We start from the raw sequence: 16,659 nt of genomic DNA, 5'->3' as shown, positions 1-16,659 counted from the left end.
GACTCCTTTAGCTACCAGGTTCCTTAGACCTTCACGATAATATTCCCTTTGGTGGTAGTAGAGCCATGCTGTGTATATATGACCAGATTCACTGGGAGTAATCATCTAAAAACCTCACCGTTTCTTCAGAATACTTTGCAGAGGGACTGCAGGATATACACTAGGTGATAGAGAGGTGGACGGAGCAACAGGGAGCTAGTTCCCTGCAGATGTCTCCCAGGAAACAGATTTCAGCATAACAATCCTTCAGCATGGTGGTATTACAGTGGTGGCGTCTACGGGATGTACTCCCCTGATTTATCTCACCGAGCCAGGTGTGTCTTGTGAGAAGAGGCACACAGTTTGCAATTTTTCTCAAAAGTCCTTTGGCTTATCCGACACTTGAAACCCAAGATGTACATCTGGTAACACCAACTCCAGCATTCCACTGAACAATTTTATTCAGCATTAAAACACAAATTTGGACTGAGGTAGAAGTCACAGAAATAGAAACATATGAAAGAAATCAGGAAATACAGGCTTTCTACCTGCTGATTCTCACCTCTTTCCAATAGATCATTCAGCCAGAGGAAAGCCTGTATTTCCTGTTTCCTTCCTTTGTCTGGAAGCAAGGGGGAAGGCAAAATTTAATTGTGACTAAAAGCTTGGGGTTCTTGTCACAGAGGTTCAGGGGTCTCCCGGACTTAATTTGTGAAGGTAAATTTTATGTTAGTTCAAGTGTTCTCCTGCTGGTACATTTGACAGTAAGAGGAAAATCCACTGTATGTTTGTTTGGATTTAATGGAGTTTTCTCAGTAGATGTCTATGGAAAGAAAAAACACACAGAGCCTTTTGAGATTTACTCTGTGAACTTCAAATTTAAAAAAGAGCTAAAGTGTGTCTCTGTGTGTATGAATATATATGTATGAGTACATACACACAAATATTTACATATATATGCATGCATAATAATGCATATAAAAACAAGCTTGTAGATACACAAATACATGTCCTCATACTCATCCTACGTATGAGTTTACAGCTCTGACCGATAAGCACACCCACCCATGGCTTTCTTACCTCTCCCAGCACCTTTGCTTTCATTTCCCCTGCAGGTTACACAGCATCGTCATACTTCACTGAGACTCTTGTTCAGTTTCCATACGTGGAAACCGAAACGTAAGAGATTAAGATAACTGATGACGCCCTGCTACGACTGGGAGAGCTTTATGAGTCTGACTCCACACAACGAAGTGGAATGGCAGCCAGCCACGAGAGCGTGGGGGCAGAGTCCTGACCCAAGCAAGATGGAGAACAGGTAGTTAGTGGGAAGGACGTAGCTGTGTGCTTACTTCAGTATTAATTTTTCTTAGCTAAAGAAAACATCCCAATATCCTCGTAATAGAATTCTTTCATATTAATCGGTGAGGCTATAGAAATCAAAGAAGTGATCAAATATATTTCATGAGGAGCCAGTGTGAAAAAAAAAAAAAAATCTGCAAGTGAACATATCTGTATTTTGGAGTATGATTTTCTACTCTAAGTAGTCCTTCTACAGTCATCTGACACTACTTTGAATCACAGATGTTCTATATCTTCTTGATTTTTCCTCATTTCTACATCTCTGTTTCAATGCACGTGTGTGAAAGCACTTGCTGAAAAGTGGATACCCCAAAACAGAAGCAGGAGCCCCGTGGACATCAGAGTGTCCATACTCTCCTTGAGAGGCTGAGTCTGGTATACAGTCATCACACAACTGGGAGGGTTTTAAACAGTGAGAGGGATGAAAAAACCAGGTGGACTTCACTTGAGGGAAAGCAGTGATTCATCTGTTCCTTTCCTATCAGAATACCAGAGAGAGTGTTCAGAGCACCTCTAGGAACTTTCAGTGCCGAGCTTTTCTTTTTCAAGCACTCGGGGATTGCTCAATGGCAACCATATAGTTAAATTCTCCCCAAAATTCACCTGTGAGCTGTAGCTCCCATGGGAGGTAAAACCTCCATCAGGAGCAGAAAACTTCCATCAGAACCAGGCATTACAACCATCGGGCACCATCAAGGATGGACTTAGTTTTCTTCATGGCAGCCCGTATGGTGCTGTGATTTAGACTAGTGACCAGAACAGTGTTGAGAGCACACCAACATTTTAGCTATTGCTGACCAGCCCTTGCACAGCGTCAAGGCCTTCTCCGTTTCTAACTTTGCCCCCATGTGAGTAGGCTGGGGGTGGGCAAGAGGCTGGGAGGGAACACAGCTGGGACAACTGACCCAAACTGACCACAGAGATTTTTCATGCCATCTAATGGTATGCTCAACAATAAAACTTGCGGGGATTTTTCCTGAAGTTGCTGTTGCCTGTGTGCTGGTGGTGAGTGATTGCCTCTGCATCATTTGTGGTTTCTTTTCTTTTTTTCCCCTTCAGCTATTAAACTGTCTTTATCTTGATGCATGGCATTTCTCACTTTTGCCCTTCTGATTCTCTCTGCCAGCCCATTGGGCAGGGAGAGGGGAGAGCAAGCACCTGTGTGGTGCTTAGCTGCCTTGCCAGGGTTAACCCATCTTACCATCTCACGTCCACAGGTAGGGTGGAAATCCACCCTACTTGGGTATCCACAGGTAAACTTCTAAAGAGGTCTTGTAAGAAGTCTTCAGAAGACTGCAGAGATACGGGGCTGCTCTCCCAGTGTCTTCATGATTCAGGCCCTATGTTACTGTGTAAATAGTCTCTCCATCACGGCTAGCACTCCTCCTGTCACTGGCATGGAGCAGGACTGTGAGATAGGAACCTGTGTGTTTAAGCAGTAGTAAGTGCTTTATGGTATTTCTCATAGCAGAGGCAGGACAATCTTCACGGGACCGTTTATCAGTAGTCTTGATAGCTTTGAACTTCAACAGTCATGTCATGTGGTGCAGATCCAGGGGACACCTCGTACAGCTGTGAATCACCCTTCAGGGGTTAGGAAATGCAGCTAAGAGGTGGGTGCCAGCTGCCTTTTCCCAGGTTGAAGCTGTGTTTCTTAGGCCAGTCAGCAGGACAAGGAGACGACAAACCTGCTGCAGTGACGGTTACGGATTGTGTTCATTGCATCTGAGTAGATCTTAAGAGAAGTGAAGGATTAAAGGGTGAATATGGGGCTAAGCAGTGTTTGTGAGCAGTAGATGGCAGAAGTGGAAAACAAATGAGATGGAAATCAAGATGTAGCAGGGAATGGTGAGGGTGGAGGGGCAGACCTTATATCCAAGAATCCAGCTGAGCCGTCATGGTTCACTCAGATGAGTACACCCAATGGGATCAGCTGTAAATGCTCATCAGATTCAAGCATGAAAGTGGCACGAAAATCCTCTCCAACTATCCAGATAGTCTTGGCCCAAGTGCTACGGATTAGACATTTGCTGATCAGGATGCTGCTATGGAAAGACCTCACTATAGGGTAGACCGATAATCCAGATGGTAATTGGAAGCAGAGGGAATTATGATACCATGGCTCGGCAATCAATCTGCCCTGTCACCATTTTCTAGTCTTATCTTAGAGAACTTGGGTTGACATGGTGCTGGGGGACATGGTTTAGTGATGGGTTTTTTTGTCAGAGTCAGGTTGATGGTTGGACTAGATGATCTCAAAGGTCCCTTCCAACCTAGATGATTCTATGATAATGACAGGGAAGCCCTGCCAGATCTCACTACTACAGTTAACACAGATTGCATATCTGGAGGCTAAGACAGTTACTTCTTGTCTTTTAAGACAGGCAGGGCTGCAGGATGGAGAACATCTGCACCCCTTTTGCCACAGCCTACTGCCCAGTACACAATCCACCTCCATCAGAGACACTTAAACTGAGACACTCTGCCTCCCACCACCACAGCTAAGGTTCAAGGATGAACACAGACATAATTTGGCAGGAAAACTGCTCTTGGTTTAACCAGAGCAGCAATGGAGGCAGTGCAAACCACGGGCAATGCCAGCACAAAGCAGTGTGGCTCTGCATCACATCTCTGGGGCTGCAGATCAGAAAGCAGAGCTAAACCAGGCTCCCAAAGCCACTTTGTGGGGATAAAGCTCTGGCTGCTCCCTGGTTCCCTTCAGAGCTCTAGGATGCCATCAAGTGACCATCCAGACACACAGGTGGGGTGGCACATACAGGGTATGCTGACACAGGAGCTCTGATCTGTTGAAGGAAAAGTCCAGGGATGCTGCAGGGAGAGAGACAACAGCTAGAAGCAGGTCTGTCCAGTCAGGAAACTGACTGTGAGGAGAGCAGTCGTCATGCTGTGTGGTAGGGCATGGGCTTGGGCTCAAGGTGGAGAAGATGTGAACAGACCAGGTAGCCAGAACAGGGTGCTGAATGAGGCCTTACGCTACATCATCCCTAATCTCTAAATGACTGAGGTTAAGCACAAAGTCCAGTCCATAGGAGACTAAACTGTCACATGCCTCAAGCAAGGAACAGAAAGGCCACAGTGCATAAGGGACTAGCAGTGGCCATGGAGGTGCCACTTCGGACTGGATTCAGGCCCTTCTGTTTCTCTGTACACGAGAGCTACAAGACAGCCAAGTACAGAACGTCACCCCTCAGCTCCCAGGTCTTTTTCCCAGCCTCATGTGCATGTGCCACATGGTTAAACGGCAGTGCTCCAGCCCGCTATGGCAACAACAAGAGTATTCTCCTGTTTCATGACTTGGCTTTTGACTCTGCCAGTTCAAGAGAGATGGCTTCTGGTTTCTAAACTATTATTGAGAAATATTGCTCAGTTTATTGATATTTGGGTTATAAGTAATTAAATTGCTTATAAATACTTAAAGCGAGGGTGTCAAGAGGATGGGGCTGGTCTTTTTCCAGTGGTGCTCAGGGATAGGACGAGAGGATATGGGCACAAACTTGAATATAAGAAGTTCCACCTAAACATGAGGAGAAGCTTCCTCACTTTGAGTGTGGCAGAGTCCTGGAACAGGCTGCCCAGAGAGATGGTGGAGTCTCCCTCTCTGGAGACATTCCAAACCTGCCTAGATGAGTTCCTGTGCAACCTGCTCTGGGTGGACCTGCTTTGGCAGCGGGGTTGGACTAGATGATCTCCAGAGGTCCCTTCCAACCCCATGTGATTCTGTGATTCTGTGGTATATCAAGTCTCATTTGTTATGTTTATTTTTACTATTACATTAGATACAGTATTCTGTATTTAATTTCCTTGCTCTACCCCACACACACCCCGAGGACAACTGAACTGAATGTAAGGTCTCCTCTTGCTTATCGTTTGACCACAGACCCATTCACTGGGCAAATGTGACTCAAAAGGAATGGCTTGAAATAAAAATTTCATCATACTATTATAGATAAGCAGAATCTAGACAACTGACCAGGTGTCCAGAGCCACTGTTTTCTGTGACTAAGTCACATCAGCTCTTGCCAGACACTGTCAGGGAACAGCAAGGGCCGGCTGCTCCCAAAAGGATGAGTCGTCAAGTCAAGCAAGATAAAGCAGCCAGCAAGGAAAGAGCCTTGCCAGCCAGGGCCCATCCCAGTGTACCCAGAAAAGGAGAGGAGGGCAGGCCCAGGGCTAGCAGACAGGATCAACCAAGAATCCAGATTTTCACACAGGTTCATGTCAGGTCCTTGGTCAAGCTGAGAAGTCAGTCCTCAGGACAGGATCAGGTCCTGTGACGGCAACCAAGGTCACATACAGACACAGTGATCACCAGGCTGGTCCATAGAGATGAGACAACCCAGTCTCATCTGGGGTCAACACAGAAAATCAGTTCACAGGTCAGGAAACAGATCAACAGGATCCGTGGCTGGCCATGGGCATGGACATAGGCATGGGTGTGAGAGATGGAGACAAGCACACCTATGCCATAGATCAGGAAGGGACTAATAGCGCAAACCTGAGCTTAAATAGAGTTCCTGGGCCATCTACGGGCAGTGTGTCAGTAGAAGCCCCAAGTGAGGGTGGTCAAGGCACCCAAGGTTTTTTCAAACCTTAAGGCCCTGAGAGATGCATACTATAATAATTGCCTTCAGGTTTTATCATGAAAACAATCTGGGGGTTCTTCCTAGCCTGTGACATAGGAATGTCACAGCCTTGCTTTGGCCAAGATCTGGTTACAATGCAAACAGTGGCTGAGTGTGATAGGCCAAGGCCAACAGGATAATGTAAACAAGAACTAAGCACAATGAGCCTTGGCATGGGTGGTGGATCAACAAGCAACAGAACCATCCCCAAAGGTGATGGGAAGGTATATTGTGATATTATTTGATTGACAGCCTGTGCTAACAACTAGTTACAAAGACCTTCAGCAGCAGAGACTGAGGGGGGACACTTAGTTCACTTTGTAAATTGAGCTGAGCAGTTTCACATCGTCTGTGTTTCTCTTCCCACCATAACAACTTGTGTGATCAATTTTTTCTGCCTCCTTAAGACCAGCTTGAAAGCATCAGCTCCTGAACTTGTAGGATATAAAGAACCATATCTAAACTAGAGGGCACATCTACCAAAGAGGACGTTACTTAATTGAGTGCGCCGCTTTGTGAGTTGCAGGTTGTCATCTCTTAGTTTCCATAGGCCGAATTCTCTTTAGGCTAGACTGGTCCAAAACTCTGAGTAATTCTGTTGACTATGTTAAAAGATTAGCAATAAAAATGAGAGAAGAATCAAGTCCAATCATAGCTTCAGAGTTTAATTACTAAAATCTATAAAAGTATATTTATCCTCGTCTTGCAAAAATAACCTAGCATGAGGAATAGGGGATGGAGAGAGGTTCTATTCCCAAGTACTCGGCACTGACAGCAAGGCTTGTGCATCTGCACAGTAGAGAGGAGCAAACAACCCAGCTTGACTACTGCAAGGGATACAGCTTCATTCCTACAATTCCTTGTGCAGCCTGATGTGCCTTGCTTTTCAAGGAGTTTCCAGTGGATACATCTAGTGGTCCAATTCCAGGACAGGCTTACAGACAAAAATATTTTCTTACTTCTTTTAGCCAGCTGAGTGGAACTGCTGAAATGCAATGACCATGGACACTGTAATTATCATTCCACAGTCGCACCACTTGGTGGATGAAGGATTTGCTTCTGTTGAGTGGAGCGTCTGTGGATTTTGTAAGTTGCTTTTTTAAGATCAAGTGCTGCTGTCAGTTACATGTTAGTGCTCCCACTGAGCTAGTGGAAAATTCTCTAGGCTAGCAGAGTCTTTCAAATGCAGACAAGTGTTTCAGCGATTAATGATGAAACATTAGTATAGACTAATAATAATAACTGGCACTTATTGTGATTAGTTGATCAGTTTAAAACAGAGACAAGTACTTATTTACATGGCAAGCCGTGAACTTCCAGAATCTGCTCCCCCAGTAAGCTGTGGACACAGATGGCAGGACAGGGTCAAAAGAGATCTGAAAAATTTCTGGTACCGAGTTCATGAACAGACACTAAAGGGAAGATGCAGAGTTCCCAACCACAGTCACCTCACAAACAGGGACATAGACAAAGCAGAGACATTTAATGCCTTCTTCACCTCTGTCTTCAACACCAATGATGGGGCCCAGGACCCCCAGGACCCTGTGTTTGGAAAACCATAACTGAGGGATGATAAACTCCCAGCCAACTCTGAACTTGTTTGAGACTTACTGCTCCAGCTGGATGCACGTAAATCTATGGGGCCTTATGGGGTTCATCCCAGGGTACTGAATGAGCTGGCCAATGTTACCATGAGACCTTTCTCCATTATTTTTCAATGGTCTTGGGAGTCTGGAGAGGTCCCTGTCGACTGGAAACTGGCAAATGTCATCCCAATTTTGAAGAAGGATAAGAAGGAAGACCCTGGTAATCACAGGCCTGTCAGTCTCATTTCAGTGCCTGGTAAAATTATGGAGAAGGTTATTCTGGGAATTACTGAAAAACACTTGAGAGACAACGCAGTCACTGGTCATAGCCAGCATGGGTTCACGAGGGGAAAGTCCCGCTTAACCAACTTAATTTCCTTTTATGACAAGGTTACCCATCCAAGGTTACCAACGGAAGCCAGTAGATGTGGCAGGTTTGGATTTTAGCAAGGCTTTTGATACTGTCTCTCACAGTACCTTTCTGGATAAAATGTTCAGCACACAGCTAGACAAGTCCATTATATCTTGGGTGAGCAATCGGCTGATGGGTTGGGTTCAAAGGGTTATATTAAATATGACCAGTGGGGTTCCCCAAGGCTCAATTTTAGGGCCAGTGCTCTTTAAAGCTTTTATAAATCATCTGGAGCACGGGAATCGAATGTACATAAAGTAAGTTTGCCAATGATTAGACTAAACTAGGAGGAGCTGGGGACTCCCTCAAGGGCAGAGAGACCTTACAGAGAGATCTGAATAGAATCAAGAGCTGGGCAGTCACCAATCGTATGAAATTTAACAAGAGCAAGCGCCAGATTCTCCACCTGGGACAGGGTAATCCTGGTGCTCATCTCCTCTCTTTGGTGGCTAGAGACAGGAGGAAACGGAACGAAGCTGCATCAGGGGAAGTTCAGCTTGGACATTAGGAAATGGAATGAAGCTGCATCAGGGGAAGTTCTTTACTGAGAGGGTGGTCGGTCACTGAACAGGCTCCCCAGTGAAGTGGTCACAGCACCAAGTCTGTCAGAGTTCAAGGAGCATCTGGATGACACTTTCAGTTATATGGTTTAGTTTCAGGTAGTCCTGCGAGGAGCACAGAGTTGGACTCAGTGATCCTTATGGGTCCCTTCCAACTTGAGACATTCTATAATTCTATTATTCTATGAATGGAAGATCCTGAAATGAAAATAAAAATATGACATTTAGATCCTTTAACAATTGCACTTTGGACTTGCTGTGATTTGAAATGGACATAGCAGAAGAATTCTATTACTTGTAATAGCCCAGAGTATTTTTTTTCCACAGATACCATGTAAAATGGATTTCACAGATGTTCAATGACCCACTTAGCCATAGATTTCTTTCGCTGTTTCACTAAAAATAGCATTTGTCAGAAAACTCTAATACACTGAAATCAACATGCTGCAGAACTTATATTCGTTTTACTAGATTGTTTATATTTTTTTTGTACACGGTCCTTCCAGGCCAAGGATGTGGACCTGTTCATTCAAGCAGGGTCTCTTGTCTCTGAGGGCAGAAACTTTCAGCACTGTTGGTGACACATTCACTCTTCTCTTTCCTACCTTTCAGGTGGTTTGGCACAAAACAAAAACAGAGGTTGGATTTTTCCCAGACATTCTCTTTTTAACAACTTTTCTCATCTCACAGAAACTGTAACCTTTAGACCAGTCAGGGAAGTTGCTGAATCAAATCTGGAAGGAGCCCAGTGACTGGAAGGGGCTGTCGAACCACTGCAGATATTGACAGAAAGCGGATGAGTAGAATCATTTGCTAAACAGAAACCCACGCTCAGATCCAGATTAGAAAGGAATCTGGTGCGTGGTTTCTGGGATGAGATTGGAATTTCGGCTGATAATCAGGGGATTTCCCACTCGAGCCTGAAGGAGAAAAGCTACACTCTTAGCCTTAGCTTGGTAATATGATGGAAGAAAATCCATAATGCTTGTCTCCCAACCGGACAGGACAGTTCCTATGATTACTTTTTCCAAAAGCATGTTGCAGCACTCTTTAGACTCTAACTAGACATGAATACCATCTTTCCTGCTCTTTACAGCTCAGTGACCCCAGGCTGCAAATCATTTCATGTGATTCTCCCTATCCCTCAGAGTCTACTAACCTCAAAGACTTCCTTGAGCTTCTGACGATTCTTAGTTATCCTTGATTGAAAGCCCACAGTCCAGGAATCATCATCATCACCTCCTTGGATAAAGGTTTTCCAACAGTAAATATAGTCTGGAGAAATGAAAGCAAGATGACTCACATGAGTTTATTCAGAAACTAGACAAACTCAGGGAACAAGACTTTTTAACCTCTTCCCAGTGCCCATGACACAGAGAAAGCTTGGCCATGGACAGACCAGCTGATGGATTCTGTCCACTCCATATTTGGAACTAATAACATTCTGGGCTTTTTTAGCAGCGGAGGGCCCCTTCAGCCAGCCTTTTCCAGCAGCTGCATTTAGTCCCCTAGGACAAGGGAGAGGCACCCTATCTTCCATTCTCTCAGGAGAGACAGAAAGATGGTGTCTTTAAGCAAGGGAGACTTTTCATACAGGTCTGGTTGTTAAGACCAGAAGGGGGGTTGCTGTCCCCCTTCTCCTGCACTATTTGAACACCTTTTTTTTGGGTGCAACACTCAGTCACTGAGTGGTGATGGATGTGCCCCCAAAGAAGCTGGCTGCAACACTGGGCTCAGAAGCAACCAGATTCACGCAGGCACAGAGTTCACCAATTCACCCCTCCCCAGTCCCACAAAACGTGGGAAACCTTGCCTTTAATTTCCATGACAGCAATGGTTACTTCCTTCAAGCTCACAAGGTTCTTCAGACCTTGGCGGTTTTCTTCATCTTCTATGTGATAAAGACGTGCTACATATATATCTATGTTCACATCTGAGTGCCTCTCTAAGAAATTCTGTATTTTAAGGCAGCAGTCCGCACAAGGGCTCCAAGACAAGTACCAGGTAATAGAACAGTTGACGTAATTATTGGATCTTCTGATCTTTAAGATCTTCTCCAAGAAGTAGGCTTCAGCATGGCAATGGTCCTTTCTGACCCAGTGTAGCCAAGGCCTGCCAGTCTCACCCCATTGCAGTTTGCATAGTAGGTACATGTCCCGTGGAGTCTTACAGGGGTCAAATTGATACTTTAATGCCTTCTTAGATATATACATGCTGAAACAGAAGAGAAACGTCAAGGAATCACTGATTATAACTTTGTTTTCAGTAGTTCTCCAGTACACAAAAAAGGGGGATGGTGGAGGAAACGAGAGGAGAACTGAGAAGAGCAGTCCATGAGAGAGCAATGCATGGAAAATGGTGGACACCACAACAGGGTAAAAGAAGCAAACCCTGAACCACGTGTTCCTCCCTTTGTTTGCAACTGCATGAAGAACTTTCATGTCCTCACCCCTCCTTATGGTTGTCCTCTTCCTCATCAGCATAGGTATTTCTAAAAGCTTTCTATATATTTTCATGTGTCAGACATTTTTCCATTGCTCCTATGTAGCTGTTTTCAACGTAGGGAGCCCTTATGAATGTTGTAAAAACTAAAAAAATAAAGAAAATAAAACCACTGGTAAATTATGAAGCTGAGTATTTCTCCTTCTTGGATTCTCTTGGTGTTTGTATTTTCATCAGGATTAGCACAGTCAGCACAATCCTACATGACAGAATGAAAAAGAAGTTCTCTGTACAAAAAGATGCAGCTCACAAGAATGACATTTTGTGATAGACAATCCATCTCTTAGATCCAGATCTGTTCAGCTCAGAACAGATATCTAAATACTGTCAATTAAGTAACTATACAAAGACTGCCAGCGTTGGTCATGAATGTATCCTTTATATCAGTAATTATCCATGACACATAAATAATATATGAAGTCACCATTAGCACTTTAGCCTTTGTACAATTGCTTTATATAGAGATTTATATGAGAAAGCACTTCATATGTATATTTTTCCACATTAGAGTCATTCAGAATAAATCTAGGACAGACTTTTAACAGAGAAGCAATAAGCTTGTAGCACCCACCAAAAACAAACAAGCCCCCCCCCCAATATCTGAACTAAGGATAAATGAAATCTTGCAGATGAACTGTCACATATTTTCTAGCTGCAGGACCCATCACCTATGTGAAAAGCACCTAATTTATCTGAGTCAGTCAGAGTCAGGCTTTGTCTTCTTACCCTGTCTCCCTCCTCATTCCAGCCTCCTACACATTAAAATACATATGTACATAAATCAGTTTATAAACCACAGAGTGTACCTCTGTTTATTTTCTCCGTGTAAACTCTGTGTATATAAACCACAGAACTATACACGCAGATTTCTTTATCAGACTTTCTATTGAATTTATGTAAATTTAGCAAATATAAATGTCACCAAATGTTTAATTCTGGTACAGGAATAACTTTTTTTTTATTATACTTAATTCATTTAGTATGTTGTTGAAAAAAACAACAGAGAGATACAAAAGTAAAACATGGGCTTAATTTTTATTTTTTCTCATTTGAGCTGTTGAAAGAGATATATTTTTCCGATTTCTATTATCTTATTTGGAAGTTAGTGCCTATTAGCTTTAATTTTTTTTTAAAACTTGATAATTAGGAAACATTTATATATATAAAATAAGTGTATACTGTACGTAACATATATGTGTGTGTGTGTGTGTACAGGGACTATAGTGACAGTAGTTAAAGTTCACCAAAGAAAATGCATTGAACTCCCAATACTCAAGCCCAATCAGTTCATCTCCATCTTACAGAAGCTATCTTTACAGTTTTGGAAAGGAATGTTACAACAGATTACAGAGATCTGACTTGTTCAAAGGTATCTGTAGCTGTTGCCATCTGATTATAACATACAGACAAGTTAAAATTTCCAGGTCTTACTTACGCTGGTCTAAACTGGCACCCTCTTGCTTATATCTTGACCATAAAATATTGCACTGTGGCTAAGCTATTGCAGTGGGTGTCCTGTGCATATTTTCAGGGACATAAAGCTATTTCTTTAGAACAGTCTTGCGATACACTATTCTTCAAGATATAGCCACCTTAAAGATGTGTTAAGCCAAATTAAATTTATTGTGTAATCAACTTAATGCAATATAAACAAAAGTCTGCATTCTTATAAATATCTGCTACAGATATAGCTCGTTATTTTTTAAATAATGGACTAATGTAAATTTAAACAGCTCTAACAGAAGGACAGACAAGAAATTTTAAAAAAATCATAAAACATTCCCACACTACAGAATATATACAGAATCCCAGCAGCTATTCTTTTTTCTCCTCAATCCAGATAAGAAAATACTTAAAATAAGTTGTGAGTTTACGGATAAATTGCCCAAAGCCATGCAATCACTTTTTTATTTGTGTAACTATCACAAACAGCCCTTGCTGTTCAACATTGTTATGTATGGTACACATATAGACATGGAGCCTAACTCAAAAAAATCAAGCACTTAATAGTTGGTTCCTTGATACAAATATGAGACAAAATTATGAGTTAGCAAAAAAAAAAAAAAAAAAAAAGTCCTAAAACGTTTTTCGTTTTCTTACTAAATTTGGTTCATCGGTCTCATGTAGGTGGACTTGTAACCGTTTCAGATTTTAAGAGCTGGAGAGAAATACACCAACTGTAAAGACTGACTGAGTACTTGAAAGGTGAATTGCACCCAAAAACGTTTAGAGGAGTTTGGGGAGAAAATGGCAGAGGGATGACAGGCAACATAACTATCTTCCAGACTTTACTGTCTTTTCTATTAATATGCCGCTGCTATGTAAATGTGCATTAAACCTTAAAAATGTATTGACTGATTACAAATATCTTTTAAAATGTGTTAGTTATATCTTTTCTATTGTCCCATCATCCATAACTTGAACAGGAATGCAATGAGGTTATTTTTAAATGGAGTAATTTTACGAAAACATCTCCTAAAACTAATCTCTCTTTTATTAAAACTTTGTGTAATAAACTGCACCATTATAGATATTTAATAGTTTTCCTTCCTTCCTCTAACACGTATTAGGAGTTATTTAAAATTCTGCTCATTGCAAGATAATAATAGTAATAATGATAATATCTAAAAATGTACAAGCATAGATGTGTCAAAACTTCTTTAATCCGTGTTTTTCCTCCATTGCTAAGGCTTTGCACAGCCGATGCACTTCTTTACTAAACTGTGCATTAAAACTAATCTTTTTTCCCTCTGTTGGACAGAAAATGTCTGGTCTGACACTTCCTGTTTATTTTGTGGCACAACAGCCATTTCAAGCCCTCAGAAGAGTCGAGCAGGGAAGAGGCACTTTTGGATTCTCTTGGGGTGGAGGAGCCAGCTCCTGCCCTCGCCCGTCCCCAACCCACCCCCACCTTTCCCTCGTTTTTATCAGCGCTTTTTGTTCCCGGCCATTTTATGGCTCCTGTGACACTTTTATGCCAGCAGGACCTTCCCCACCAGGCTCAGACTTCAGTGTGGCCCATCGCCCGCTGCAGTTACGCCGAGGACCAGGGCTCCCAGCCAGGTACCACCATCGCCCTTCCCCAAGACAAGGCACCGGCTTTGCGCAGACAGAAAGCACGCCCCCGGGGGCGACACAGCGCGGGGTCCCCTGGGGTTGGAGCAGCGACAACAGAGAGCTGAAGCTGGGGTGGTTTTCTTTGGGTCAGAGGTATTATTTTTATTTTTTACCCTCTCAGCTTTTTGTTGTACATGGCTTCTCCTCTCCCCGTCAGCCCTCCGGCACTGCTCCGCTCCCTCCGGGGTGCCCTCCTTTCGCTTTCTGTTCCTGCAGACGGGGGGGCCCGGCGTGCAGCCCCAGCCTCCACTGGCTCCCGGTGATGTAGGAGGAAAGGGAAAGAAAAAAAAAAACGATTGGACCGAGGTTGCTCCTACCTAAGGACACGTCTTTAGCAGCCTGCTTTTAGCAGCACTCCCTCAACGGGGGAGCGAGGGCTCGCATGGGTTTCCGGTTAAAAAAACGTAATAATTGGACAACCTCTCTGAAGCCTTCTTGTAGGTTTGAAAAGGATGATAACGCTTCATTGGCAGAAAAATGAGATTTATTCTTCTGTGCAGGAAGCTCCTCCCCGGGGCGCAGGTGTTCTGTGGGCACAGGCCTTTCCTCTGAAGCACCCGAAGCTCGGCTCAGTGGTGGCTTGAACCAAACGTGTCCAGAGAGAGTGCTGCAGAGACCCTGCAGGCGTGCTCAGGAGAGTAGGAGCCCAGTGGAGCAAGGGACAATGACCCCCGAGTGACACCCCCCCCATGAAGGGGGACCCGTGAGCTATGCCACGCTCTGCGTGCTGGCCGCACTCTGTGGTCCAGGAGGCTAGATTACCTCAGGCTCAACACTGCTTGGATGCACAGCGCCAGCTTTGGCCTAGCACAGTGACAGAGCTATATGACCCTCGAGAAACCAGCCTTGTTTTTTTTCCATTACCTGCATATCCCAAAACTGCATGAGTTGACAGTATGAGGATTTTGGTTTCCATTTCTCTTTTCATGGAGCACCTGAAGAAAACTGCCAAGCCCTGTCTCTTCCGAGGGACAAGGACCTCCAGTGATTTCAGGATTGATGCTGGAGCTAGCACCAGATGTTGACACCAGCTGGTCAAACTCTCTTGACTTGAGCGTTGACTTCTTCAGAAACCATGTCTCTCCATGAGGGACAAAGTGAGCACTGTGGGCTGTTGACTAACCAATGCATGCTACCCTAGCCCGATGGGAAAACCTTGTGTGCATCTTAGAAGAGGATGTAAAGGCATGCATGACCAGTGTGTTCGTTTTGACATGGTTGTTTATGCATGCATTGTAAGTTATCTGTGGCAACAGTGCAACTTTCTGAAAGCTGAAAAGGATCGGAGATACTACTGGAAAAGGTCTGCTAGGAGTGCATACATGTGAGGTATTAAAAATGCTACTTCTTTAATAAAGAAACACAAATATGTTCACGGTGGAAATTCATGAAGCTCGAGGTTGTGATAAACACACCTACCTTTGACTGCAAAACTGACATTACTAAGGAATAGGCCTCTGAAAATTTCCGATTGAGAGGCAGAACACTTCACAGAATCATGGAATCACGGAATTGTTGGAGTTGGAAGGGACCTTCTAGAGACCATCTAGTCCAACTCCCCTGCCAAAGCAGGGTTGCCCAGAGCACATCACTCAGGACTGCATCCAGGCGGGTCTTGAAGATCTCCAGAGAAGGGGACTCCACACCCTCCCTGGGCAGCCTGTTCCAGGGCTCTGCCACCCTCACCGGAAAGAAGTTCTTCCTCATATTTGAATGGAACTTCCCATGTTCCAGCTTGTGCCCATTGCCCCTCGTCCTCTCACTGGCAACCACTGAAAAGAGTCCGGCTCCATCCTCCTTCAACCCAACCTTTAGATACTTGCAAGCATTGATAAGGTCTCCCCTCAGCCTTCTCTTCTCCAGACTAAAGAGTCCCAGCTCTCTCAGCCTTTCCTCATAAGGGAGATGCTCCAATCCCTCAATCATCTTAGTTGCCCTACGCTGGACTCTCTCCAGTAGTTCCCTGTCTCTCTTGAACTGGAGAGCCCTGAACTGGATGCAGTATTCCAGTTGTGGCCTCACCAGTGCAGAGAAGAGGGGGAGAATGACCTCCCTCCACCTACTGGCCACACTCTTCCCTATGCAGCCCAGGATCCCATTGGCCTCTTGGCGACAAGGGCACATTGCTGGCTCATGGATAGTTTACTATCCACCAGGACTCCCAGATCCTTCTCCTCAGAAGTGCTTTCCAGCAGATCCACCCCTAACCTATATTGGTGCCTGGGGTTCTTCCTGCCCAGGTGCAGGACCCTACACTTGCCCTTTTAAGATAAGAAGGTGACACTCAGTCTGTAATGGACTGAGTGGAGATTTGACGAGAATGTTTCCTTCAGGGTAATGTGAGTACGCATTTGTTTACGTGATCCATGCCACCGACCCTGCTCTGACAGCAATAAACATCACCTAAGATGAATCAAGAAATGGGATGGTATTTTCCTAAACCGCAGCAGCTCTGATCACCAGACTGTGCCTGTCAACAACTTCCTCCAAAGGTGCAA

The 16,659-nt window shown here is 44.1% G+C and overlaps 1 protein-coding gene across 1 annotated transcript; it reads right to left on the bottom strand.

The window, feature by feature from the left end:
* Positions 1 to 8,719: 8,719 nt before the first annotated feature.
* LOC141467114 (C->U-editing enzyme APOBEC-1-like) lies at positions 8,720 to 15,031 on the bottom strand. The gene is made up of 5 exons (XM_074151485.1): positions 15,026 to 15,031; positions 14,275 to 14,414; positions 10,356 to 10,756; positions 9,702 to 9,817; positions 8,720 to 8,740 (listed from the first exon to the last, which is right to left on the bottom strand). The coding sequence occupies exons 1-5, from the start codon at positions 15,029 to 15,031 to the stop codon at positions 8,720 to 8,722; spliced, it is 684 nt and encodes a 227-aa protein (XP_074007586.1).
* Between the last annotated feature and the right edge of the window lie 1,628 nt (positions 15,032 to 16,659).

Source organism: Numenius arquata, chromosome 1, assembly GCF_964106895.1.
Source record: "Numenius arquata chromosome 1, bNumArq3.hap1.1, whole genome shotgun sequence".
In the NCBI taxonomy this organism is placed as follows: domain Eukaryota; kingdom Metazoa; phylum Chordata; class Aves; order Charadriiformes; family Scolopacidae; genus Numenius; species Numenius arquata.
The sequence above is the reverse complement of the archived record's forward strand: the minus strand, read 5'-3'. Positions and strand labels throughout refer to the sequence as shown.